The 26,610-nt window shown below is 41.9% G+C and overlaps 1 protein-coding gene across 3 annotated transcripts in view; it reads left to right on the top strand.

The window, feature by feature from the left end:
• The window catches only part of DAAM2 (dishevelled associated activator of morphogenesis 2), a 3,932,565-nt gene that overhangs the window by 592,080 nt on the left and 3,313,875 nt on the right, over positions 1 to 26,610 (top strand). For all 3 annotated transcript variants that reach the window (XM_044084849.1, XM_044084851.1, XM_044084855.1), the window contains exon 3: positions 22,444 to 22,533. In XM_044084849.1, coding sequence (XP_043940784.1) covers positions 22,444 to 22,533 — 90 coding nt within the window. The remainder of the gene's footprint in view (positions 1 to 22,443; positions 22,534 to 26,610) is intronic.

Here is a 26,610-nt window from a genome sequence, read left to right as displayed (position 1 = left end):
CCAAAGCTGAGGATTTAAGCAGAAAATATTTTACACTGTACCACTTAAATAGGCAAGGAAAGGAAATCAAAGAATGTGGCTACCCCCACACCTGTAATTACTAGCAAATAATAAAATTCAGCAAACACTGACTAACTTCCAGTTCAGTTAATATTCCTGCAACACAGTTAAAATCAATTTAAATACTGTATTTTTTTTTTTAAAAAGTGCAGATAAAGGTACTTAAATTCTTTTATACGTCCAGTTGAATACAATTAGTTCTTAGCCGGCCAAAGCTGAGGTATTAAGCAGAAAATATTTCACACTGTACCACTTAAATAGGCAAGGACAGGAAATCAAAGAATGTGGCTACCCCAACACCTGTAATTACTAGCAAATAATAAAATTCAGCAAACACTGACTAACTTCCAGTTCAGTTAATATTCCTGCAACACAGTTAAAATCAATTTAAATACTGTATTTTTAAAAAAATAAGTGCAGATAAAGGTACTTAAATTCTCTTATACGTCCAGTTGAATACAGCTAGTTCTTAGCCTGCCAAAGCTGAGGTTTTTAAGCAGAAAATATTTCACACTGTACCACTTAAATAGGCAAGGACAGGAAATCAAAGAATGTGGCTACCCCCACACCTGTAATTACTAGCAAATAATAAAATTCAGCAAACACTGACTAACTTCCATTTCAGTGAATATTCCTGCAACACAGTTAAAATCAATTTAAATACTGTATTTTTTGAAAAAAAAAGTGCAGATAAAGGTACTTAAATTCTCTTATACGTCCAGTTGAATATAGCTAGTTCTTAGCCGGCCAAAGCTGAGGTTTTTAAGCCTCCAGTTCAGTTAATATTCCTGCAACACAGTTAAATCAATTTAAATACTGTATTCTTTGAAAAAAAGTGCAGATAAAGGTACTTAAATTCTCTTATACGTCCAGTAGATCTTAGCCGGCCAAAGCGGGACTAACTGAAGAGCAGAGTCAAAACTTCCAGTTCAGTTAATATTCCTGCAACACAGTTAAATCGATTTAAATACTGTATTCTTTGAAAAACAGTGCAGATAAAGGTACTTAAATTCTCTTATACGTCCAGTTGAATACAGCTAGATCTTAGCCGGCCAAAGCGGGACTAACTGAAGAGCAGAGTCAAAACTTCCAGTTCAGTTAATATTCCTGCAACACATTTAAAATCAATTTAAATACTATATTTTTTGGAAAAAAAAGTGCAGATAAAGGTACTTAAATTCTCTTATACGTCCAGTTGAATACAGCTAGTTCTTAGCCGGCCAAAGCTGAGGTTTTTAAGCAGAAAATATTTCACACTGTACCACTTAAATAGGCAAGGACAGGAAATCAAAGAAGGTGGCTACCCCCACACCTGCAATTACTAGCAAATAATAAAATTCAGCAAACACTGACTAACTTCCAGTTCAGTTAATATTCCTGCAACACAGTTAAAATCAATTTAAATACTGTTTTTTTGAAAAAAAAAGTGCAGATAAAGGTACTTAAATTCTCTTATACGTCCAGTTGAATAAAGCTAGTTCTTAGCCGGCCAAAGCTGAGGTTTTTAAGCCTCCAGTTCAGTTACTATTCCTGCAACACAGTTAAATCAATTTAAATACTGTATTCTTTGAAAAAAAGTGCAGATAAAGGTACTTAAATTCTCTTATACATCCAGTAGATCTTAGCCGGCCAAAGCGGGACTAACTGAAGAGCAGAGTCAAAACTTCCAGTTCAGTTAATATTCCTGCAACACAGTTAAATCAATTTAAATACTGTATTCTTTGAAAAACAGTGCAGATAAAGGTACTTAAATTCTCTTATACGTACAGTTGAATACAGCTAGATCTTAGCTGGCCAAAGCGGGACTAACTGAAGAGCAGAGTCAAAACTTCCAGTTCAGTTAATATTCCTGCAACACAGTTAAATCAATTTAAATAGTGTATTCTTTGAAAAAAAGTGCAGATAAAGGTACTTAAATTCTCTTATACATCCAGTTGAATACAGCTAGATCTTAGCCGGCCAAAGCGGGACTAACTGAAGAGCAGAGTTTAAACTTCCAGTTCAGTTAATATTCCTGCAACACAGTTAAATCAATTTAAATACTGTATTCTTTGAAAAAAAGTGCAGATAAAGGTACTTAAATTCTCTTATACGTCCAGTTGAATACAGCTAGATCTTAGCCGGCCAAAGCGGGACTAACTGAAGAGCAGAGTCAAAACTTCCAGTTCAGTTAATATTCCTACAACACAGTTAAATCAATTTAAAAACTGTATTCTTTGAAAAAAAGTGCAGATAAAGGTACTTAAATTCTCTTATACGTCCAGTTGAATACAGCTATATCTTAGCCGGCCAAAGCGGGACTAACTGAAGAGCAGAGTCAAAACTTCCAGTTCAGTTAATATTCCTGCAACACAGTTAAATCAATTTAAATACTGTATTCTTTGAAAAAAAGTGCAGATAAAGGTACTTAAATTCTCTTATACGTCCAGTTGAATACAGCTAGATCTTAGCTGGCCAAAGCGGGACTAACTGAAGAGCAGAGTCAAAACTTCCAGTTCAGTTAATATTCCTGCAACACAGTTAAATCAATTTAAATAGTGTATTCTTTGAAAAAAAGTGCAGATAAAGGTACTTAAATTCTCTTATACGTCCAGTTGAATACAGCTAGATCTTAGCCGGCCAAAGCGAGACTAACTGAAGAGCAGAGTGAAAACTTCCAGTTCAGTTAATATTCCTGCAACACAGTTAAATCAATTTAAATACTGTATTCTTTGAAAAAAAGTGCAGATAAAGGTACTTAAATTCTCTTATACGTCCAGTTGAATACAGCTAGATCTTAGCCGGCCAAAGCGGGACTAACTGAAGAGCAGAGTCAAAACTTCCAGTTCAGTTAATATTCCTACAACACAGTTAAATCAATTTAAATACTGTATTCTTTGAAAAAAAGTGCAGATAAAGGTACTTAAATTCTCTTATACGTCCAGTTGAATACAGCTAGATCTTAGCCGGCCAAAGCGGGACTAACTGAAGAGCAGAGTCAAAACTTCCAGTTCAGTTAATATTCCTGCAACACAGTTAAATCAATTTAAATACTGTATTCTTTGAAAAAAAGTTCAGATAATGGTACTTAAATTCTCTTATACGTCCAGTTGAATACAGCTAGATCTTAGCCGGCCAAAGCGGGACTAACTGAAGAGCAGAGTCAAAACTTCCAGTTCAGTTAATATTCCTGCAACACAGTTAAATCAATTTAAATACTGTATTCTTTGAAAAAAAGTGCAGATAAAGGTACTTAAATTCTCTTATACGTCCAGTTGAATACAGCTAGATCTTAGCCGGCCAAAGTTGAGGTTTTTAAGCAGAAAGGCAGTCGTTATCACAAGCCTCCTTTTACCCTGTCCTCGGCTTTAGTTAGTCCTGAACAAATCCTTTTAAGTTAGAGGATTCATTTTTTGTCCCTTTTATTTTAGCCCATTTTAGTTAGAGGGCTTCCTTCCCCTTTCTACATCCCTTTCTGAGGTTTCATAGTTTAATTTAGAGACGTCTCCTCGGGCTAGAAGAGATAGTCATTTAAGTTAAAAGACCTCTCCTCTAGCCCTTCTAAAAAAAAAAACTTTTTTGTTTCTGATATTTGTGTTTTTCTGTATCTTTCTGTACTGTCATAGGCTGTACCTTGGATTAGTGTACTGTGTTTATAGTGCTTGGCTGTTATTGTGGACAAATCTTTCAATATGTCTAAATATTCTGCTAAAGAAGTTAAGCAATCTGGATTTAAGAAGTGTGATTCGTGCGCACACAAAATGTCACGAACAGATGGGCACACAAGTTATGTATACTGCTTAGGCACCGTTCACCTGCAGGATTCCTGCTCTGTCTGCCACGGTTTCAGCTCCAGGGTCTTGCAGGAATGCAAGAATAATCTGATTGGCAGAGGTTTATTGAAGGGACAATTTGAGGTGGACATTGAAGGGAATCAGTCCTCAAAATCCTCCTCTGAAAAATCCACTACAAAATCTGCTTCTTCGGCTCCGGTTTCTGAGCTGATTAAGAAGCCTGAAAAACGTGTTGCTTTGGATTCGAAGGTTGTCGGACCTGAGAAGTCAAAATCTCCATTGGCCCCACCAGCATTATCGAAGCTGACTCTGAGCCAAAAGAGAAGCTGGTCACCGACCTTGGAGCCAATCCGTTCAGTACCACAGTCACCCCTTCTGCAGTCGGTGGCTGGTAGCCATAGATCTTCCTCTCTTTCCTCTTGATCTTCCAGGACTCTCTCGGACGATGATGTGCAGTGGGGTGGTCAAGAGGTTGCTTTGAAAACTTCTTTCGAGCCCAGCCCAAATGGAAGTGGAGCTTACAGCCGTATCTGCCTTATCTTCTCTTCCTCCTCCTCTGACTTGGACAAGTTTGGAGCTGGAGTGCCTGGATGTCCTTGTGGTGGAACCGTCAGGTCCGAGAACCACAGCCGGATTCTCAGTCCCAACTTCCGCTCTGATTTCATTGATGTTGTCTTCTATCAAGGGATCTGGGAGCTGATACACCCTGATCAGTTCCAGGGAGGAGAGTCGAATCGGACCCTTGTCGGATCCGACTCTTCCCACGGGGCTTCAGCACAGGTGAGTTTGGTGCCCACATCAGCCTCGGAGCCATCCTCTTTGGTGCGAGGGAGATCTCCAGGTTCCTCGGAACCAGAGGCTCTCTTGGGCCGGGATTGTGGTGCCTTCGAGGTGATGAGGAGTGTGCTTTCCCCCGAGACTGCTCCACCCTCGGCTCCAGCTACTCTTCCCCCTAAGGGACCAGTGTCAACCTCTACACCATCCTTCCAGCCCAGGCGTAGAGAACCAGTGTCCCAGGATGCCCCAATGGGTGAGCCACTCTCTTCTGAAACCTCCCCAGAGTACCCCTCTGAGGAGGTGCCTTGTAAGAGAACTTGTAAGAGGGAACATCTAGACACCCCTGAGTCTGTCACTTCGGATACGGACTTAAAGGATTCAGAAGGGTCCCCAAGGTCACCCTCTGAGGATGTCTCCTAAGACATCTTAGAGATCCTGAAACAGAGAGGTGGATGGAAGACACTCTCCCCTTCTGAAGATGTCTGTATACCTGGAGGCATTTGGATCTCGACCCTCCACCTCTTGGATGTCTCCACCTTTTCGACCAGCTCCTTGGTGTAGTCAGTTGAAAGGCGTGGGGCTTTCCAGAATCTGTGGAACCAGTTCCGAGGAGGCCCAACAAACTTATTACAGCCCCAGAAGACAAACAATTTCTGACTAAAGGTGTCCCAGTAGATGCTATGGTGGTGGCGGCGGCCACCAAGAAGGAATTGGCCAAAACTTCATCTGTCCATCCACCGAATAAGGAGTCTTGAACAGTAGACAGATATGGGAAGCATATGTTTTCTTCAGCAGCCTTTACTTTTAGGTCGCTGAATTACTTATCCCACTTTACTCGACTTCACAGGGATCTCCTCAAGGAGCTAGGAGATACCCTCCAGGGTACTACAGCTGCTGGGGTGCCTGACGAGGTAAACTCTCAGCTTGCTGCCTTAAACTCTGTAGTAAACTCCTCCATGTGCCTCATTTCCTATGCAACCGATGGAGCGAGTAGGGCAGCAGGCACAGGAATAGCTCTGAGGAGACATTCCTGGATGCATCTTTGTGAGTTTGTTAAACCCTTCACGTCTTCCTTTATCAACGCCCCTTTTGATGGCTCATCTTTGTTCAGGCCAAAAGTAAAAGAGACTCTTACCAGGTGCGATCAAGAAGGCAAAAGTCTGTCTGCCATGGGAGTACGTTTCTCTGTCCCTACCAGACCTTATCCCAAATGTCAGAAGGGCGGAAAAATGTGGTTCTGGAAACAGAGAACTTCGCCAGATGCATGTGGTGAATTTTCCCCCAGGGGCAGAGGGGGAAATAATGGAAGATGCTGCCACTGCGGCAGAGGGGGTCAGCAGAATCAGGGCGACAGAGATGCATTCTCTAGCAGGCCCTTCCAGCGCTCCTGAAAGGTGGCCTGCCTGTCCACCTCTGGAGGCAGTCGGGGAAGATTATCACTGTACCCAAATGCCTGGCTGAATATCACTCAAGACAAATGGGTACAGTGGATCATATCCAGGGGATACAACATTCAGTTCTCTTTTCCACCCCCTCCATCAAGATCCATCCCAGACATACTAACTGATCAAAGGGATCAAGCAACCCTAGAAATTCAAAGGTTGCTAGAAAAAGAGAGTCATCCAAGAAGTCCCTGCAGACCAAGCCAGATCCTGAATTTACTCTAGTTTCTTTTCGGTACCAAAAAAAGAAAAACAGAGGACAGGAGACCAGTTTGGATCTCAGCAAACTGAACAAGTCCGTAAAGAAAGCCAAGTTCCAGATGGTAACACTGCAGTCTATACTCCCTTTTCTAGGACAAGACAATTGGATGTGCTGAATAGATCTTCAGGATGCGTACTGTCACATAAAGATGAACAGGTGATCCAGGAGATGTCTACGTTTCGGGCTGGGTGCCAGTCATTATAGGTTCATAGGTAATGAACCTATGAACCTATTACCAGTTCAGAGCTCTGCCCTTTGGTCTCACTACAACCCCAAGAGTGTTTACTAAGTGCATGGCAGCAGTCACGGCTCACCTGAGACATCTAGGATTCCGGGTGTATCTGTATTTAGATGACTGGCTGCTAACCGCCACCACTGAGCATGAACTGACCAAAGAAAGGGACACTACCATTCATCTCTTTTCAGAGCTAGGCATCATCATAAATTTTGAAAAATCTGCCTTGTTGCCTTCACAGCATTTTACCTTTATAGGAGCAGACTTAAACACAAGAGACATGGTAGCAAAACTGCCTCACGAAAGGGTACTAATGTTGCACCATCAGTTATCTATCTTGCTCATGAAGAAGAAAGTACAGGCAAAGTTTGTTTTCAAGGTACTGGGTTCAATGGCAGCTGCAATAGCATTAGTCCCTCTGGCGCATCTACACATGAGAGTGTTACAGTGGCTACTCATTGCTCAATGGTCCATGCAGGAGTTGCTCATGTCACACAAGATCCTCATTACAGACACCTGCAAGAAGGATCTACGATGGTGGCTTCAGTCCACGCAGGTAACCATAGGCAAACTGTTTGTTCTTCACCAACCCGTAGCTACAGTGACCACGGATGCCTCCCAGATAGGGTTGGGGGAGCATTATCTGGGACAGACTGCCCAAGGGACTTGGCAGGAACACGAATACCACTTGCACATCAACGTCCTAGAGATGAGTGGTGTTTCTGGCACTGCAGGCATTCTAGACTTCTCTTCCATCAGGGACGATTGCAATTCAGACAGACAATATGTCCGTCGTGTGGTATATCAACAAACAAAGCCGAACCAAATCTTACCCCCTCTGTTGAGAGACTCAAAGAGTATGGCAATGGGCAGTATCTTCTCAACATTTTCTGACTGCAGTGCATATTCCGGGGAAGTCCAATTTGATAGCGGACAAATTAAGCAGGGCAATTCTTATGCCGCATGAGTGGTCCCTGAAACAGGAAATTGCGAACCAAATTTTTCGCAAGTGGGGCCTGTCATGCTGCGACCTCTTTGACACATCCATGTATGCCAAATGCAGCAGCTATCTTGCCCTAATTCCCCCTCTGGGGGAGTCACCCGGGGATGCACTTGTTCACAATTGGCCCTGGGACTTCTTTATGCATTTCCCCTGTTTCCACTAATACCCAAAGTTCTTCAGAAAGCCAAATCGTTAAGTTGCAGGCTAATTCTCATTGCTCTGTACTGGCGTCATCAGATATGGTTCCCCTTCCTATGGCCCCATCTCCAGGAGGAGCCTTGGATCCTGGACCCAGTACTGGACGTTCTGACTCATCAGTCAGGAAAGCTCCATCCCTCCATTCAAACCCTCAAGCTGACTGCTTGGTTTCTGCACTTCCCATCTTAGTCAGGCTTCCAGACATGTCCCCAGCAGTGCATCACATTCTTGTTTCATCGCACAAGACTACTACTAGGAAACTTTATGCTAGCAAATGGAAAAAGGTTTTCTTTTTGGGCTGACAAAAATAATATTGATCCCTTTATAGCCCCTGTAACTACAATTATGGATTTTTTAGCAGAAACCTTTAATCAAGGAGCAGCTGGCCACTATACAAGTTCTACTAGCTGCCAAATCGAACTACCACGTAGGAGACATGGGATCCAGTATAATGTCTCATAGATTATGCAAAGCTTTTCTGAGAGGTACATTCCTTTTAAGACCTCCAGTAAGCGAACCACCACCTCCGTGGGATCTAAATTTGGTACTGACTGCTTTAACTCTCCCCCCTTTCGAGCCAGCTGGCTCTTGCCCAGTAAAGTTCTTAACTTGGAAGACAATCTTTTTAACAGCCATTACTTCCACTAGAAGAGTTTCAGAAATGCAAGCTCTGTCTATCCATCCTCCCTATTTGATCTTCCACAAAGACAGTGTCTCTCTTAGAACTAATCCGTCCTTTCTGCCCAAAGTCTGTTCTGAGTGCAATTTAAATCAGTCTATTGAACTACCTGTCTTTTTCCCCAACTGTGGCAACAAGGCAGAATATAAGCTTCACCAATTGGATGTCCATAGGCAGTTACGCTTCTACTTACACAGGACAAAGCAGTTTTGAAAATCGGACCAGTTATTTGTCTCATTCTCGGAAAATAGAAAAGGAACTTCAGTTTTAAAAGTCCCTTTATCCAAATAGCTTACAGATACCATTAATTATGCATATATTTCTCAGCATAAGCAGTTGCCAGGAAAAATTCGGGGCCAGTTCGACTAGAGCTATGTTGACTTCTGCTGCTTTTCAAGCCAGACTACCCTTGGGTTCAATTTGTTCTGCAGCCAAATGGGTCAGCCTTCATACCTTTATCACTCATTACAAAGTAGATGTGGCCTCTCGGAACAGGACTTCCTTTGGTTCCACTATTCTGAAGAGTTTATTCCTTTGAGCCACTCGAGAAAGAAGATGCTGGGGACGCTGTTCCAAACATCAAGAATGAAGGCGAGGTAGGACAGCATAACATAAAGAAGTTATGTACTCACCATAAAGTTCCATGTTTGTTGTCCATAATCTCGCCTTCATTGTTGCATCCCATCCTCCTTTCCATTTCCTGAAGGATCGAGAGGAAATTTTTGGAATTGGTCATAAGTTCTCTGATTCCCTTCGTGCCTCATGAGACATGCATAGAGAATTACTGTGTACCATAGTGGGTTAGATAGTCTAGTGATGGGTATTTGCAAATGAGATCTTGGTAAATGTCGCTAGGCATCATGGGATAGGGTATAGCCTCGATCCAGTGAAAACTCTCGAGCTTTAGTATGTGGCCGAGTCAGAACTGATGCTCTGTTCCTAACCCAAACATCAAGAATGAAGGCGAGATTATGGACAACAAACAAGGAACGTTATGGTGAGTACATGACTTCTTTTTTTCTGTTTATCATTCTGCAGTTGCTCCTCTTCTTGTTCTGTGAGTTCCCCCCTATTTTGCAGAATGTTGTCAGTCCCTTTAAAGTAATTATTGTTACTTCTTAACCATATTTCCCATTCTTTTATTTCTACCCTATTTTTAAATTCCATTTTAATTTTATCCCACTCCCTAGCATATTTTCAGAAGAAGTTTCTATCTTCTCTAATAGCTCCTGAATAATTTACACTACCCATTCCTTAAATTCCTCTCTTTTCAACACATAGGTGGGAAAGCTCCAGTGACACATTTTTATTACATTATACTGTGTTTTTATTTTAGTTATTATTGGCGCAAGATCTGAAATAGTTATTGGTTGTGTATCAAGACCTTCAATTAAATGCACATGTTCCTGTGAAAAGTAAATTATCTCTAGCATAGCTGAGTTTTTGTATCTTGGGTGAATATTATGTAAATTCACTCAGAATTCCTGGTACTGAATTCACATCTTCCATGCCAAATATTTTCATAAATTTCTTTAAAAATCTACCCTCCTTTGTTATATTTCCCTTTCTGTGCCCCCAAGACACATCTTCATTGTTGCAAATCAAATTCTAGTCCCCACCTATAAGTAATATTCCTTGCTGAAAGATGATTATTTCTTCCAGAATTAAGACATTATAGAAAGCATGACATTCTTGAGGAATTATTATTCCCACCTTTTATTTATAACAGCTTTTTTGTTAAGTGTCTAGTTCCAGCTTTTGTGTTACATGCATGCACTATATGGCAGGTAAATCTTTTTTACAACTGTTTCCTGTCATCTCCATTTGAGCCTATGTTTTATCTTGCAGAACTTTTTTTTTATATTGAAAACCCTCATATAAAAATGCACACACACATCCAATACTCCCGTAAAACATACTAACTTAATAATAACTCAGAAAACTATGTACATCTTCAAATGTTGAAGTTTTACCCCCATAATAGGAACATAAGTTCCAAACTGACAGCCGCACACACAACCTCGAGCTAAACAGAAAGAAGGCTTATCCATGCTAAGACACATAGTAGAGCCTGTGATTCTATTAAGTGCTTTCTGGTTTTGCCTTATCATTATAGCTCTCTGAGCTGGGAAACACTTGAATGCTTTCAGAAAACATTTTCTCCAAGCCATTTCTCTTTATCAGATTGTATGCTAGTGACATGAGAACCAGATACAATACTGTTTACTAGAAGAAAGGCCTTATAAAAGTCTTTTGGCTTTTCCCGGTTAGGGGACGCTACAGTGGAACTCCTGTCCGCTAATGGTTGGCAGTGGATTTTTACAGTGCCGAGTAGCCAGCTCAATGACCGACCTTCAAAGAAGGCACGCCCATTCACGCACGCACCTACCTGCATGTCTTTAATGTCACTTGACCACGGGGAGGACATGCAGACTCCATACAGAAGGCACTCCAGCCAAGAATCGAACGGGAGAGCCTTTTGTTGTGAGGTGACAACGTTATAATATTCAATGGTTTACTATTAAAAATGCAAATAGTACTTGTTCAAATATCATATTCTCAAATTGAATAATTACCTTACATTACATGTCGAATATCAGATTATCGAACCACAAAACTATGATTTGCACAGTAAATTCGTAGTAACGTATTCGACCTAAGTATGCGACAAAATAGGTAGTCGCACATTCATTGACGTAGCTAACCGTATGTACAGCATTAAAAAGCGTGGATTTCAGCAGATGTTGTACATGTTGTGGATCATATGTTTGCCAAAGAGAGAAAATGCAGTCAACATCAAAGGTAAAGTAATACAGACTAATATGGAGAAGTGCATTGTGAACGGCATATGTGTAGTATTTTTTAAACTTGTACATGTGCTTGACTTGCGTTTCATTTTATTTTTGATTGTATAGTGCTACCATAAGTATGTTTATCTGATAGGGAATGCAGACACTGTGTATTGTACTGTATTGTTTACAAATGTGGAATATAGCTGGTTCTAATTAGTAAAGTGTATATTGGTATGTACAGCTGTTATGGAAGCTATTTGTTTACCGGGTGTTATGCATTATATATGTGTCTTGGCAGGTTGATGACGGACAGCTAAATAATTTATATCCTGGAGAATTGCGTGCAGTATATGGTACAGTGAAATCTCAAAAGGGGAAACAGATGCTTGTAACTGATGGCTATATATATATTATTTAGAGAAGATGGTTGGTGATAGGAAGTATTGGTGCTGTTCCATGAAACAGACTGAGAAATGTAAGGGAAGATGTATAACAGAGGGGGATGTTAATGGTGAAATATTGTTGAAAAGTACTGGCCACTTTCACGCACCCAACCCCGGCAAACCAGATTGTCTTAAGGTTAACGAAGCAATAAAAAGAAGAGCCACAAATAGTACAGATGATCCTTGCAGTGTAGTGCCAGAGGTTTTGTACACAGGTTCAACAGATGTTACAGTTGCTTCAAGACATTAGTGTTAGGTAGATCAAGTAGTTGTGCGAACAAGGAATAAAGTTAGAGCGACTGCATTCAATGAATTTACTAATTTAAGGGACCTTACAAGTGAAATGATACCAATTAAGAGTGGTAGTTTCATCATTCAACATGCTGGGGAGGAGGTCCAATCTCACCAAGTAGTCATAATATCTACTGTAAATAACCTTAAGGTACTGTGTAACGCTGCTTTTGTAATGGTTGACGGCACTTTTCCTATCTGTACTTCAGAATTTAAGCAAATATACAGCATACACTGTCCACTACAACATGGTGAACACAGGAAAGCTATACCCTTAGTATATGGATTGCTTGCTTCCAAAACAGAAGCATGTTATAATCACTTTTGGAATACTGTTATACAGTTATGTACACAACATACTCTTACTTTAGCACCAAAGATGATATTAAGTGATTTTGAGAGGGGAGCGGTTAACGCTATCATACGACACTTTCCAAACTCACCAGCCAAAGGATGCTGGTTTCATTTTTGCCAAATAATATGGCAACAAATCCAGAAACTGCACCTAGCTGCTGAATTTGGACAAAGTAGGGAATTTTCTGTAATGCGCAAGGAATTACCGGCGTTAGCGTTTTTAAAGCCTGAAGATGTTGTACCTACTTTCAGTGATATTGAATGTGAAATGCCTAAGAATGGACAACCATTCTGTGTTTTTTTTTTTAAAGAAAACTACTTATTTGGTAGACCTAGAAGATATGGGATGAGAGGTTGTACAACGGAAAGAATACCACCATTATTCGACCTTTCCTTTAGAAGTCATCATGACACATGTACTGAAGGGTTTCCAAATTTCACAGAACGCAGACGAAGGTTGGCATTGCTGCCTTCGTAGTCTACTAGGGAGGAGAACATTATACATTTACAATATATTACATGCAATACAATTGGAGCAGAATCATGTGGAAGACCTACTATCTCGATTACTACTTTGTTTACCACCTTCACCGAAACGTAAATGTCTACTTGACAGAGAAGAAGCATTTAGAAAGTTGTTGGATAAACGAGATACATTCACCTGTAGGGGCTTTACTACACTTGTAGCAAAACACTGTTCTTTTTAAATGTATTGTCATGAAAAAGTGAGCACTACTGGTTTGAACTGTAGCACATACATGTAGAGTGCACAGGGAAACAGTGATCGTTGTAATTTCCATGGGGTATGGCATATTGTGTATGTTTGGTGTCACTTAGTGTGTTATATATCACTATGCAAACATAAAAAAACATTGGAGTGGTATATACAGCCGTACTATAGTAATTGGGAAAGATGTTACTCTTGAGTTTGTGTGCGTGTGCATGGAAGACTACATGCATATGCCTGTGAGGTTTCAACAACACCTCCAGCTTTCTCGGTGACTACTAACATCAAGTTGCAGGACACACGCAGCATATGTATGGCTTTTGCAAGCAATTGCATTAAGAACTGCTTCGATGTTGAAAAAAGTCGATTTTGACAATTTTGACATTTTCGTACTTCTGAGTCGCTGTTACATGCATTCATTGTTTTGGAATTCAAAATTACAGTTCGTTTAACGCTAATTTCGAATAAGTACTATTCACATTTTTAATAATAAACCTTTTCATTTACTTGATCTCTGTCAAAACTTGTTACTATATAAAGCTAACATAGTCATTCCCTTATGCAAGAAGGAAAAGCACATGAATTTTTCTTTTGTCATGCTGTTTTAACCAGACCTCCTTTCTGTTTTTTTTTTTTTTGTTTTTTTTTTTTTACATTACAGTGCCTATATTTCTTAAAATTAAACAAGGAGAAAGAGAGAAGAAGGGAAAAAGAAACAAAAAAATAACTGAAAAAATATTAAACACCACTTAAGTAATACTGTTGAGAAAAAAATTGTTTTAATTACAATTAACTCTCTCCGTCCTATTTTTCCAAACATTAATGACATGAAATAGGGCATATGCTTTAGAGTCCCCTACAGATTTAACAAAGTCCAAACAAGTGCAGTATTTCCAGATTCTGGTGTTCTGTCCTCATTCACTAATATAATTATTGCTTTGTAATGCCACATTTGTCAATTTCCAGGTTACTGATTTTAGTCTCCAAACGTTAATGACATGAAGTAGGGCATATGCGTTAGAGTTCCCTACAAGCTTAACAAAGTCCAAGAAGGTCCAGTATTTCCAGATTATTTTCTTCTATTCCTGTTCATCTCCATCCCCTAAACCCTGTCTGTGCTTCATCTCCAGTGCACTCTCAATTATTCTAGTCAACTTCTGTGTTTCTCTCTCTCTCAATCATTTTCCATTGAAGCACTGGGAAAGGTTTCACTGGCAGTCTCTCTTGTGGTCTTGATTACCGGAAGAACAAAAAGCAGAATATCCTTCTGTTTCACAGCTCACTTTTTGTTGGACAAACTTTTGTATTTCTTCCTTAGCATGTACTTCATAAAAAATGTTTTTGTTCCTCCAGGGAAAAATATTTTGAGGACACCTGGGTACAGCAGTTTGAAACTCAAGGCATTTTGGCATGCCTTATATAATGGAATAAATTTATTCCTCTTCTGCCTGGTGTGCAATGAGTAGTCATTTTCTCAGTAATTCTGCTGTCTTCCACTTTTAGTACTTTGTTCTTCTCTCAGTTTTATCAGAATTAACTCTTTCTACTGGTAAGATTGCATTTTTACTATTAAAGGTCTAGGTTGTTTTCTCATAGCCAGGTTTGGAACATACACATGCTGTGCCCTTTCAATTATGAATTCTTGCCATGGAATACCAGCCCAGTTGCATGTTTGTACTTTTTTAAAATTAATACAGTCTGTTTCTTCCAGCTTCTCTGGAACAGCAAACAAATCTAAGGCTTTCCCTGTGTGCTCTGTTCTCTAATTCTATTATTTTTTGAAACATCTCTTCTTCTGCAGTCTCATATTCAGTCAACCTTATCTTTATTTCAACCTCTGAGATTTGCAGATGTTCTTCGTGTTTCACTATTGCAGTCATCACATTTGGGTTATCCTGCCAGAGGTGGCCCTCAGTCAGCCAGAATACCAGAGGCTTAGTATTTCTGCATCAGTTGCTGTCGCTCCAGGGCTGACTTCAGGTCATCAGTGGTATAAAATCAGGCAGCCGACACCATTACATCAGTCTTTCTTGCCAAGGAGCCCAAAGCCGAAGCAGTTCGCACGAGTGACGGTCGGACGCTACCTGAGTTTTCGTTTCCGAATTGAAGCTGAAGTCTTCTAAAGCTAAGTAGCCCGTTGGGGATCCATTTTTTTTGCTCTAACCGATGTCAGAAAAAGTTAAAAATTGTCTCGTCTGTGGAAAGCAAATACCACACCAAGACTTCCATTCTTACTGCGTCACCTGTTTAGGCCCAGACCACGACATCCCCCACTGTCGCTTTTGTGCTTTGTTTAATGCCAGAACTATACATAGTCGGCCCTTATTGTAGCTAGATATTTTCGCTCTCAGTCCCCGAATTCCGATATGGCTTCAGTAAGCCATCCAACTACTGATCTTCCGAAAAAACATAAGGATAAAGACAGAGACAGACTGCACAGGTCCAATACTGCCGACGACGCTTCCGTTAAGCTAGTCGTCAGTTCTCTGGTTCTCAGTGAGGCGCTTTTGCAGCCCCTGATGCCCGCTTCTGTGGATTCGCAGGCCACTACCAAGACCCTTTCGGAGTCCAGCATGCCAAGAGACTCTTCTTCAACTAAGGATCCTGCGGACGTCTCTACCTTGGATGGGTCCGGAGCCACTGAGCAAGCACTGGCTCCTGGTGCACTTTGCACAACCGATACTCTACACAGACCTACGACTTCTTTTGCGTCTTCAGTTCTTTCTAATACTACTGAGTTTGTAAGGCCCAGGGTACAAACCACACCCAAAAAACCGACAACCCAAGCTCAGGCACCTGCTTCCTTGCCTCAGCCTCAAATGCTTAAAATGGCTGAAGACCTTATTATGCTTATTAGGGGAAGCCAGGCTACCCCTTTTCAAAAGAAAAAAGAGACTTGTCCTCAGTAGTTTTATCTGAACAGGAGTCCGATGACTCTGATGCATCTGAATATGAAGATATGCAACCCCTCTCTGCTTATGAGGATTCTGATGCAGAGGAATCCATTCCTTCTGCCTCTCCATCTGAGGATTTTTCATTTCGGGAAACCCTACATACTTTAAGGGAGCATTTCCAGTAGGAATGTCAGGACTACCCTCAGTTAAAAAAGAGACTCAGGGAATTCTTAAATCTACCACAGCACCAACCTTTGGCCATTCCTCCTGTCCTGGATGTTGTGGATGATGTTTTAATGGAATCCAGTCTGACTCCTGACACCCTTCCTCTTACTCCCAGGAAATCTTACAGGTATTACAGACTCCCTGACTCTCTCAAATTTCTTTTCAAAAATCTTACTGCTGACCCCAAGGTCATTTCTTAAGGACGTAAAGGAATCAAAGCAACTTCAGCTAAGAATCCCATCCCTCAGATAGGGATTCCCGAGCATTAGATAGATGGGGTAAAAAGTATACACCTCTGCAACTCTTGCTATTAGAGCATTAAATTGTCAGTTCCACATGCTGAAATATCAGCAACATACCCTGGAACTCCTCAAACAAAAAATGTCTTCTTTTCCTGCTTGTGCAGAAAACAAAGAATTACAAGAGTTAATGCATTCTGCAACTCAAGTAAACTAAGCACACCTTACAATGTGGTTTTGACGCCCTAGAAGCATCTGGCAGGGCAGCAGTCACTGGTTCTGTCCTTAGAAGGCATGCTTGGCTTAAGAAACAGACCTTGCCAGACCATGTCAAATTCAAATTATTGGACACACCCTTGAACAAAGACAACTTATTTGGCACCAAAGCAGAAGAGTTCTTAAAAAAGATGCAAGAAAAAGCTAAATTTATGCAGACAGTTAAATTCTTCTTATAGGTCCAGCCACCAAGGTTCAGTAGGCATTGCCCCTCCAAGAACTGGTCCTTTCCTTACCCCCTCCAGGCCAGCTCAGACCAGACCCAAGGGAAGCAGAACCCCCAGACTACAGCCCCAGGGAATGCAGAGATCTAAGCAATGGAGTTCCTCCTCTTCAAAAACAGGGAGTGCAAAGCCACCCCCTTATGGTAAGAACTCACAATTACTTTACATTTCCACCCCCTCACCCCCTTATGGTAAGAACTCACAATTACTTTACATTTCCACCCCCTACCTCTGCCCACCTGCTTGTGCCCCTAGGAGGAAAACTCTCCTTCCATGCAAGCAACTGGACCACCATTGCCAGCGACCTTTGGGTCTTCAACATAGTGTCCCAGGGATACACATTTTATTTCCACACTCCACCAACCCCAAAAGGGTTCCCATATCTTCCTCCAAACCAGTGGGCAGAGGCCAAAAAGCAAGTCCTTTCCCTGCTCTCCATGAGGGCAATACAGCATGTTCCTGCAGAACAGATAGGCCAAGGTTTCTACTCCAGACTCTTCCTGGTACCCAGAAAAGAGGACACATGACGCCCCATCCTCAATCTATCCATTCTAAACACCTTTCTGGTGATACCAAAATTCAAAATGCTCACCCTCCAGGAGCTTTTACGAATGCTTTCCAAGGATGCTTGGTTAGCCACCCTAGACCTAAAAGAGACCTACCTACACATCCCAATCAGGGAATCATGCAGGAAATACCTATGTTTCAGGGCAGGATCTCTGCACTTTCAGTTCTCTGCGCTTCTCTTTGGCTTATCCACTGCTCCTAGAGTTTTCACAAAATGTCTGGCTCCCGCCATTGCTTTTTGCAGACAAAGAAATATTCAACTTTACCCATACTTAGACGACTGCCTAATTCAGGCAGACAGTCAGGAAAAGCTGCTACAGCACCTGAGTTTTGTAAAGGACCTACTGACCTCCATCGGGTATACTATCAATGAAAAGAAATCAAAATAGTCCCCACACAAAAGCCTGGACACAGCATTCCAGATGGCATTCCTTACTTCAGAAAAACAAGCCTACAAGCCTACCTAACAGGCTGCTTCCCTCAACTAGCCACCAGAACCCAGTTATCCACAAGGAAAATCCTGCAAGTTCTAGGGTTCGCAGCCTCCTGCATTCTACTCATTCCATATGCCAGACTGCATATGAGGAAACTACAATGATACCTAAAAAGCCTTTGGTGTCAAGACCTGGAAACTCTCATACCAGTGACACCTTGTCTAAGGAAGATTTTCTTTGGTGGGAAGCAGCATGCTACCACAACAAGGGTCTACCCTTCTCACCACCCCACGCCACCCAGACCCTCACCACAGACTCATCAGACTATGCCTGGGGTACACACCTGGATGGCAGGTGCATTCAAGGCCATTGGATTCCAAATCAAATACATCTGCACATCAGCCAAAAAGAGATGCTAGCTGTTCAGCACACCCTGACAGCTTTCAGACCCCTACTCTCCCCGGGGCCTCTAGTGATCAAAACAGACAACACCACAGTGATGTGGTATATCAACAAGCAGAGAGGGACTCACTTTTATCCTCTCTGCAGGCTCGCCATGACCCTTTGGCACACGACCTCAGCCATGCAAATACACCTGCCAGGCTCCCTAAACTGTCTGGCAGACAACTTGAGCAGAAACCTGCTAGACCCACACGAGTGGCAGGTAGACCACAGAAACTTCACCCTTGTAACCCAGAAATGGGGCACCCCGAAGGTGGACCTCTTTGCCTCCCACTCCAATCATCAGCTCAGCAAATTCTGCACCAGGGAACCTCACAGCAAGGCCTGGAAAGTGGATGCTCTGTCCTTCCAGTGGGTGAACCTCTTGGTCTATGCATTTCCCCCTCTAACACTCATTTCAAGGGTACTGTTAAAATTAAGGGAGGAAAAACTGAGCGCAATCCTGATTGCCCCAGACTGGCCACACCAGCACTGGTACTCACTGCTGTGCAGCCTGTCACCCCTGCCACCATGGCACTTGTCTCAGATCCCAACACTCCTGACCCAGAGAAATGGAGAATTCATGCATCCTCAATTGCAGACCCTCAACCTGGCAGCCTGGCTTTTTCCCTGACCTCTCCTCAAGCTGCCAGCTTAAGCAAACAAGTTTTAGATGTTATAAGTGAGGCCAGATGCCCCAGCACTAGAAACTCCTATGCTGACAAGTGAAAAAGGTTTTGTACCTGGATCCAGGCTAAGGCAGCCGGAACGGCACAGCCCTCCCTGCCTCTCATCCTGGATTACCTAGCAGACCTACACAGGGGGTCTATCCTCCTCTTCTATTAAAATTCATGCTTCTGCCATCTCTGCGTATTACAGCACAGAGCCACCTCTCTTCTCACACCCTCTCATCAAACAGTTCCTAAGAGGGGCTAACAACTTAAGGCCACCCAGAAGAGCTCCTACCCCAGCTTGGGACCTTACCTTTGTGTTGGAAAAGCTCACCCTGCCCCCCTTTAAACCTGCAGCTTCAGCAGAGTTAAAATTCCTCTCTTGGAAGACAGCCTTGCTTCTGGCCATCATTTCAGCTAGAAGAGTATCAGAGCTACAAGCACTCATGGCTCTAGAGCCCTTCATCATTTTCCATGCTGACAGTGTCTCCCTCAGGACAAACCCATCCTTCATGCCTAAAGTGGTGTTCAGTGTGGCTCTCAACCAATCCATTCATTTGCCCACCTTTTTCCCCAACCCACAAAACAAGGGAGAAAAGATTCTGCGCTCTCTAGATGTGCACAGACAGCTCAGATTCCATCTGGACAGGACTAAATATTTTAGAAAAACTAATCAATTGCTTGTCAGCTTCGCAGCAGGGGCAGAGGGCAAGGCCATATCCAAACAAATAATCTCCAAATGGATAGCACACTGCATCAATTTCTGCTACAAACAGCATGGGAAACTGCCCCCATAGGAGGTCAGGACACATTCCACCAGGGCAACCTCCACCTCTACAGCTTTTCGCAGAGGGGTCCCCACCAGGGTTATTCTGGAGGCTGCAACATGGACATCTGTTCATACCTTCACCAAGCATTACCACCTGCCTGTCTTCTCCAAATCCAGGGCAGGCTTTGCCACCGCAGTCTAGCAGGGCATCCTAGCCAGCCCCCAGTCTTCTTGACTGCCTCCACCCTTTTCTTCAGCTTTGGGAATCAACCCAAATGTAATGACTGCAACAGTGAAACATGAAGAGCATAGTACAGTTGTGTACACTTACCATAAATGTAGATGTTCGAGTGTATTCACTGTTGCAGTCCAGGTTTCCCTCCCTCCATCCCCCTTGTCTCTCTCTCTCTCTCTCTCTCTCTCTCTTCTTACAGGGAATTTTGGTATTTACTTTCTACTGGTGGTGTTCTTCCACCATAACCTATCTCCCTATTTGGGGGCTCCTGACAGTTAGGGCAAGAAAAACTGATGTAATGGTGTCGGCTGCCTGATTTTATACCACTGACGACCTGACGTCAGTCCTGGAGCGACAGCACCAGATGCAGAAATACTAAACTTCTGGTGTTTGGGCTGACTGAGGGCTACCCCTGGCAGGATAACCCAAATGTGATGACTGCAACAGTGAATACACTCGAACATCTACATTTATGGTAAGTGTCAACAACTGTACTCTCTGTCGCCTTATCTGAATATCTGTTCAAAGCTTCTTACATTTTTCAATCTTTTTATTATTTGTGTTGATGTACTTCATCAGTGTTTCATTTATTTTAACCAGGTCTGTGTCCAGCTGCTTTATACTTTCCTCTACGTTACTGGAAGTCATGTCTGGAACTTGCACTCCTTCTTAATGAACAACTGCATTACTTTTTCCTGTCTGTGTTTTCTCTTCAACTTTTGTAACTGATTTTCCTCTAGGTCCTTCATATTTCTTTTTTTTTTCCCTGGCATCTAGGCAGTGCACTTACTAGTCAGTTACTGAAATTTACCCAGAAATCTAGGTCCACTGGCTTTCTCTGCTAAATTTCTGTTTTCAGATTGGGAGAGCTAGAATTAAGATGTTACTAAATGTGCAGCCATCATGGAAGTCTCTCCCTTTGGCCTTTGTTAATAAGTGTATGTCATATTATCTTGTAGTAAATTCTTTTGAGAAGTGTTGAGCTGTAAACTAGACTGTTCATCACCATTAGTAGTAGAATGCATCTTGAATTAAATTAAGATCAGTTAAATAAATGCATGAATGGGCCTACCTAATAAGAATTTCTAGAATACTATTTGCTAATTTTGTCATATGACTTAAGATGGCCACCAAACCTAACCCCAACCCTTAAAAAAAATCACGTCTTTACTGATTACATTTCATTCTTGATTTCTTTCAGACTGTTCTTTCTTGTTCTTGCAACTAGAAGATTGGTCATTGGTTGTCATTTGAGCTCTAATGCAGGAAAAAAGTGCCCAAGTATATACTTTGGTGTGGATTACCTCAGGAAGAATATTCATACATACCTATATATGCCAAGATGGTCCCAAATGAGGAGAGAGAGGAATAATAATCTAAGGATTATAATCACTCCAACACAAAATTATGCAACAGCACAATGTTAAAGGCCATTAATGAAGGTCTTGTAGGTGGTGGGATTTATAGCTATGAGAAAGGACTCATAACCTGAAATCATCCGTTTTACAGGGTACTAAGAATGCTTTATCTGGAGCTGTGTCAATTTCTGTTGGGTTTCCAGAGGACGATTGATAGTCTGATAGAGAAAGCAAATCATTACTGCCCCCCTAGAATGTTGAAGGGAATGAAGAAACTAGTGTATGATAAGTTGAAATATGATATGGATATGTCACACTGTTAGGCAACAAATGAGATGCCTGTTTCTGAAGTATGACAGAAGGGGAGACATGATCATGAGTGGCAACACGGAAGCTAGAATGTAGCTTTACTCAAGATTCTCTTAAGAAAATATTATTGCCTTAAAAAAGAAAATGTTATTGCTCTGACAGAGTGGTGGGACCCATGGATGTTCTAACAAAGGAAATAGTGTAGTTTAGGAAATAGTGTAGTTTAGGTCAACAAAGTAGCTAAGGGGTATTGTAAATAAATGGAAGAAAGGACAACACATGTAATGAGTAGTTCCAGCTGCAGATTAGCTAGGCACAACACTTAAGATGATCTGACAAACCATAAGTCTTCTTTTAATGGTATCTTTGTATATTCATATGCAGTACATTATTAAATGAATTAACCAGAAAAATGTGTTATGGTTGTCTGACTCAGGTTGTACAAATTTAGAGCAGTTCATAAGAAATAAGGAAACAAAGTGTGTCTTGCAAGAAAAAGGGAAAAGCTACCCAAGAATTAAAAAGTCAGGTGCCGAGCCACACTTATTCCATCCCCTAGACCCATATAAAGCTTAATTATGATATTTGATTACTGCACATGAGAGTTGCTTGGCTTGGCTCAGTATTTTCCTTCTTTGCAACCAGTCTTTGCCTCCATAGATTTTTTTTTGTGCCTGCAGGTGCACCTATAACATACATAATGGTAAGAACCTAGACATTGATGACATTGTTTGGTTGCTTATTTTTTTTTCTTGTTTGTTTCAGGATGAACTGGATCTCACTGATAAAAACAGAGAAGCTATGTTTGCACTTCCACCTGAGAAGAAATGGCAGATCTACTGCAGCAAGAAGAAGGTTGGTTAACTGATTTGCTAATCATAAGTATGCCTGCCAAACTGTAAAAAGGATCATCAGATGTCTTTAGGAATCTGCAACAAAGGCAGGCTTGGAAAGCTTTGTGGTAATTTCTTTGAAAGTGAACAGATGTTCTTCGTGTTTCACTGTTGCAGTCATCACATTTGAGTTATCTGCCTGCAGGTAACCCTCAGACGACCTGAATACAAGAGTCTTGGGATTTCTGCATTGGATGCTGTCGCGTCTTCCATGACATCAGGTCGTCAGGGGTATAAAACATGCAGCCGACACCATTACATCAGTCTTTCTCACCGTGCGGTGCCCGAAGCAGAAGCAGTTCGCAAGTGCCGGTCTGCCGACTCCTGAAATTTTAGTTTTTCGAGTTTCAGACCTGAAGTCTTCTAAAAGATAAGTACCCTGTTGGGGATCCTTTTTTCTTGCTCTAACCGATGTCAGAAAAAATTAATAATTGTCTTGCCTGTGGAAAGCAAATACCTCACAGAGATTTTCATTCTTACTGCGTCACCTGTTTAGGCACAGACCACGACGTCCCTTGCTGTCGGTTTTGTGCCTTGTTCAACACCCGAACTATACGTTGTTGGGCTATTTTTGTAGCTAAATTGTTTTGCTCTCGATCTCCGTACTCCGAAATGTCTTCGGTAAGCCGTCCGACTACCGATCTTCCATAAAAATTAAAGGATAAAGACAGAGACAGATCGCATAGGTCCAAGGCTGCCGACAACGCTACCGTTAAGCTAGTCTCTAATCTGCCGGTACTCAGTGAGGTGCTTTCACAGCCCCTGATACCCGCTTCTACAGATTCGCAGGCCTCTGCTGAGACCCATTCAGAGTCCAGTATGCCGCAGGATGCTTTTTCGAATATGGAACCTGCGGATGTCTCTACCTTAGATGGGTCCAGAGCCGCTGTGCAGGTACCAGCTTCTGAGGGTGTTTTCAGGCCTTCCGATCTTCATATTAAACCGACGACTTCCTTTCAAACCAAAAATACCGAATTTATCAGGCCTAAAGTTCGCACTACGCCTAGGAAACTGACGACCAAAGCGTATTCTAAGGCCCACATGCCACAAAAACAAATGATTAGAAAGGCTGAGGATCTCATTACTTTAATTAGGGGAAGACAGCCTTCCCCTTCAGAAAGACCCAGAACTGATTTTCCTTCTGATTCTTCTGATCAGGAATCTGATTACTCTGATCCTTCTGATTTCCAAGATATACCCTTATCTACCTATGAGGATTCTGATGCAGAGGATTCCATTCCCTTTGCTTCCCCTCCAGAGGGTTTTTCCTTTGGTGAAACCCTGTACACCCTTAAAGAACATTTCTGCTGGGAGAGCTAGGACAACTCACAGTCCAAAGAGAGACTCATGTAATTTTTAATCTTGCCTCAGCACAGGCCTCTAGCTATCCCTCCTGTTCTGGAAATTGTAGATGATATCTTCCTGGAATCCAGCCTTACCCCTGATAGCTTGCCGCCAGCTCCCAGGAAACCTGACAGGTACTAAAGAGTGCCTGACTCCCACAGATTCCTTTTTAGGAATCCTATTACGGATCCAGAGACTATTTCCCAGGGACTTAAAGGCATTAAGGCTACAGCTGCCAAAAATCCTACCCCTTCGGACAGGGATTCCAGGGCATTAGATAGATGAGGAAAAAAGGTATACACCTCTGCTACGCTTGCCATTAGGGCTTTAAATTGCCAGTTTCATATGTTAAAGTATCAGCAGCATATTATGGAGCTAATTAAACAAAAAATGTTGTTGATTCCTGATTGTGCAGAACACAAAGATTTACAAGAGTTAATGCATTCTGCTAACCAAGTTGGTAAACATACTTTGCAATGTGGGTTTGATGCTTTAGAAGCATCTTGCAGGGCTGCTGTCACTGGGTCTGTTCTTAGAACACATGCTTGGCTTAAGGAACAAAACTTGCCAGATCATGTCAAAGCAAAGTTACTGGATGCACCATTAAATGAAGAGTGTCTGTTTGGTAATAAAGCAGAAGAAGTCCTCAAAAGAATGGAGGAAAAAGCTAAATCTATGCAAACTATTTCTTACAAGTACAGCCACCTAGATTCAGTAGGCATTGACCTTCAAAAAACTGGTCTTTTCCAGTCCCTTCCAGGCCTTCTCAGTCCAAACCCAAGGGCAGCAGACCACCAAGACTTCAGTCTCAGGCTGTGCACAGATCTAAGCAATGGAGTGCTCCCATGTCCAAAACAGGGAGTAGTAAGCCTCCATCCTTTGGTAAAATTGCACAATGACTTATTAACTCTTCCAAGCCTTGCCCAAGTACTTGCACCTTTAGGAGGAAAACTTGCACTGCATGCCAAAAATTGACAATATATTACCCAAGACAAATGGGTCTTAAACATTGTTTCCCAGGGATACAGATTCCAATTCCACTCACTCCCATCTATAAGCGGATGGTGAGACCTACCACCAAACCAGTGGGCAGAGGCCCAAAAGCAAGTACTTTCTCTTCTCAGTATCAAGGCTATTCAGCGTATCCCAGCAGAACAAAGGGGACAAGGCTTTTACTCCAGACTTTTTCTTGTCCCCAGAAAAGAAAACTCTTGACATCCTATCCTGGATCTGTCTATTCTCAACACCTTTTTGGTGGTTCTGAAATTCAAAATGTTAACTCTCCAACAGCTTCCTATGCTAGCCAAGGACTCCTGGCTAGTAACCCTAGATTTAAAAGAAGCTTATCTGCACATTCCCGTAAGGAAATCTTGCAGAAAATACCTATGCTTTAGAGCAGGCTGTATTCACTATCAGTTCTCTGCACTTCCCTTTGGCTTATTTACTGTGCCCAGGGTATTCACAAAGTACCTAGCTCCAGCCATTGCATATTGCAGGCAGAGAGGAATTCAAATGTACCTATACTTGGACGATTGCCTGATTCAGGCGGACAGTCAGGAATTGCTGCTTCAGCATTTGTAAAGAGACTTCTCACTTCACAGGGGTACACCATCAACGAAAAGAAATCACAGCTGGTACCCAGCCAATAGATTGTATTCCTGGGGGCAAACTTGAAAACATCTTCCCAGATGGCATTCCTCACTCCAGAGAAACAAATTTATTTGACAAACTATTTCAATCTACTGGCCACCAAAACCCGGCTATCTGCAAGAAAAATACTGCAAGCCCTAGGGTTCATGGCCTCTTGCATTCTACTAATTCCATATGCAAGACTGCATATGAGGAAACTTCAATGGTACCTAAAACGTCTCTAGTGTCAACATTCTCAGGACCTGGAAACAATTATTCCTGTCATTCCTTGCCTAAGGACAGAGTTCCTTTGGTGGGCAGAGGCCTGCAACCACAACAAGGGACTCCCTTTCATTCTACCCCCTGCCACCCAAACCCTAACAACAGACGCATCAGACTATGCATGGGTGCTCTTATGGCAGGGCAGTGCATTCAGGGCAAATGGAACCCAAAGCAAATGCACCTGCATATCAATCAAAAAGAAATGTTAGCTGTGCAGAATGCTCTGATAGCCTTCAAGGGCCTTATTCTTCCAGGACAACTATTGGTAAAGACAGACAACACCCCAGTTATGTGGTACATAAACAAGCAGGGGAGAACCCATTCCTACCCACTCTGCAGACTAGCCATGGCTCTGTGGAACATGCTCACAGACCCAACTCCTAACTTCAAAAAGGAAATTGACAATTTTTTACAGGAAGCAGTTGAGGAGGGAATTATCAGTGTCAAAACCAAACAACAACTAATGGTCAATTATCCTGGAAAACAATATTTGTGTTTACTGCCCAAAATTCATAAATCTTTAAACACGCCACCAGGCAGACCTATTGTTTCGGGCATAGGCTCCCTCACAGAGCCTTTGTCGGCATTTCTGACTGAACGTTTGAAAGCACTTTTACCATATATCAGAGCCAGATTAAAGGACACAACAGAATTCTTACAAATTGTTTCTGAGTCTCAATTGGAACTGCATTGGTTGATGTGTACCCTGGATGTCAAATCACTCTACACCAGTATCCCACATTGAGCTGGATTAACAGCATTAGAATTTTGGTTAAACAAGATT

The sequence above is a fragment of the Protopterus annectens genome, chromosome 1.part1 (assembly GCF_019279795.1).
Source record: "Protopterus annectens isolate FY-2018-M chromosome 1.part1, PAN1.0, whole genome shotgun sequence".
Lineage (NCBI taxonomy): Eukaryota > Metazoa > Chordata > Ceratodontiformes > Protopteridae > Protopterus > Protopterus annectens.
This window is presented reverse-complemented; position numbering and strand designations above follow the sequence as displayed.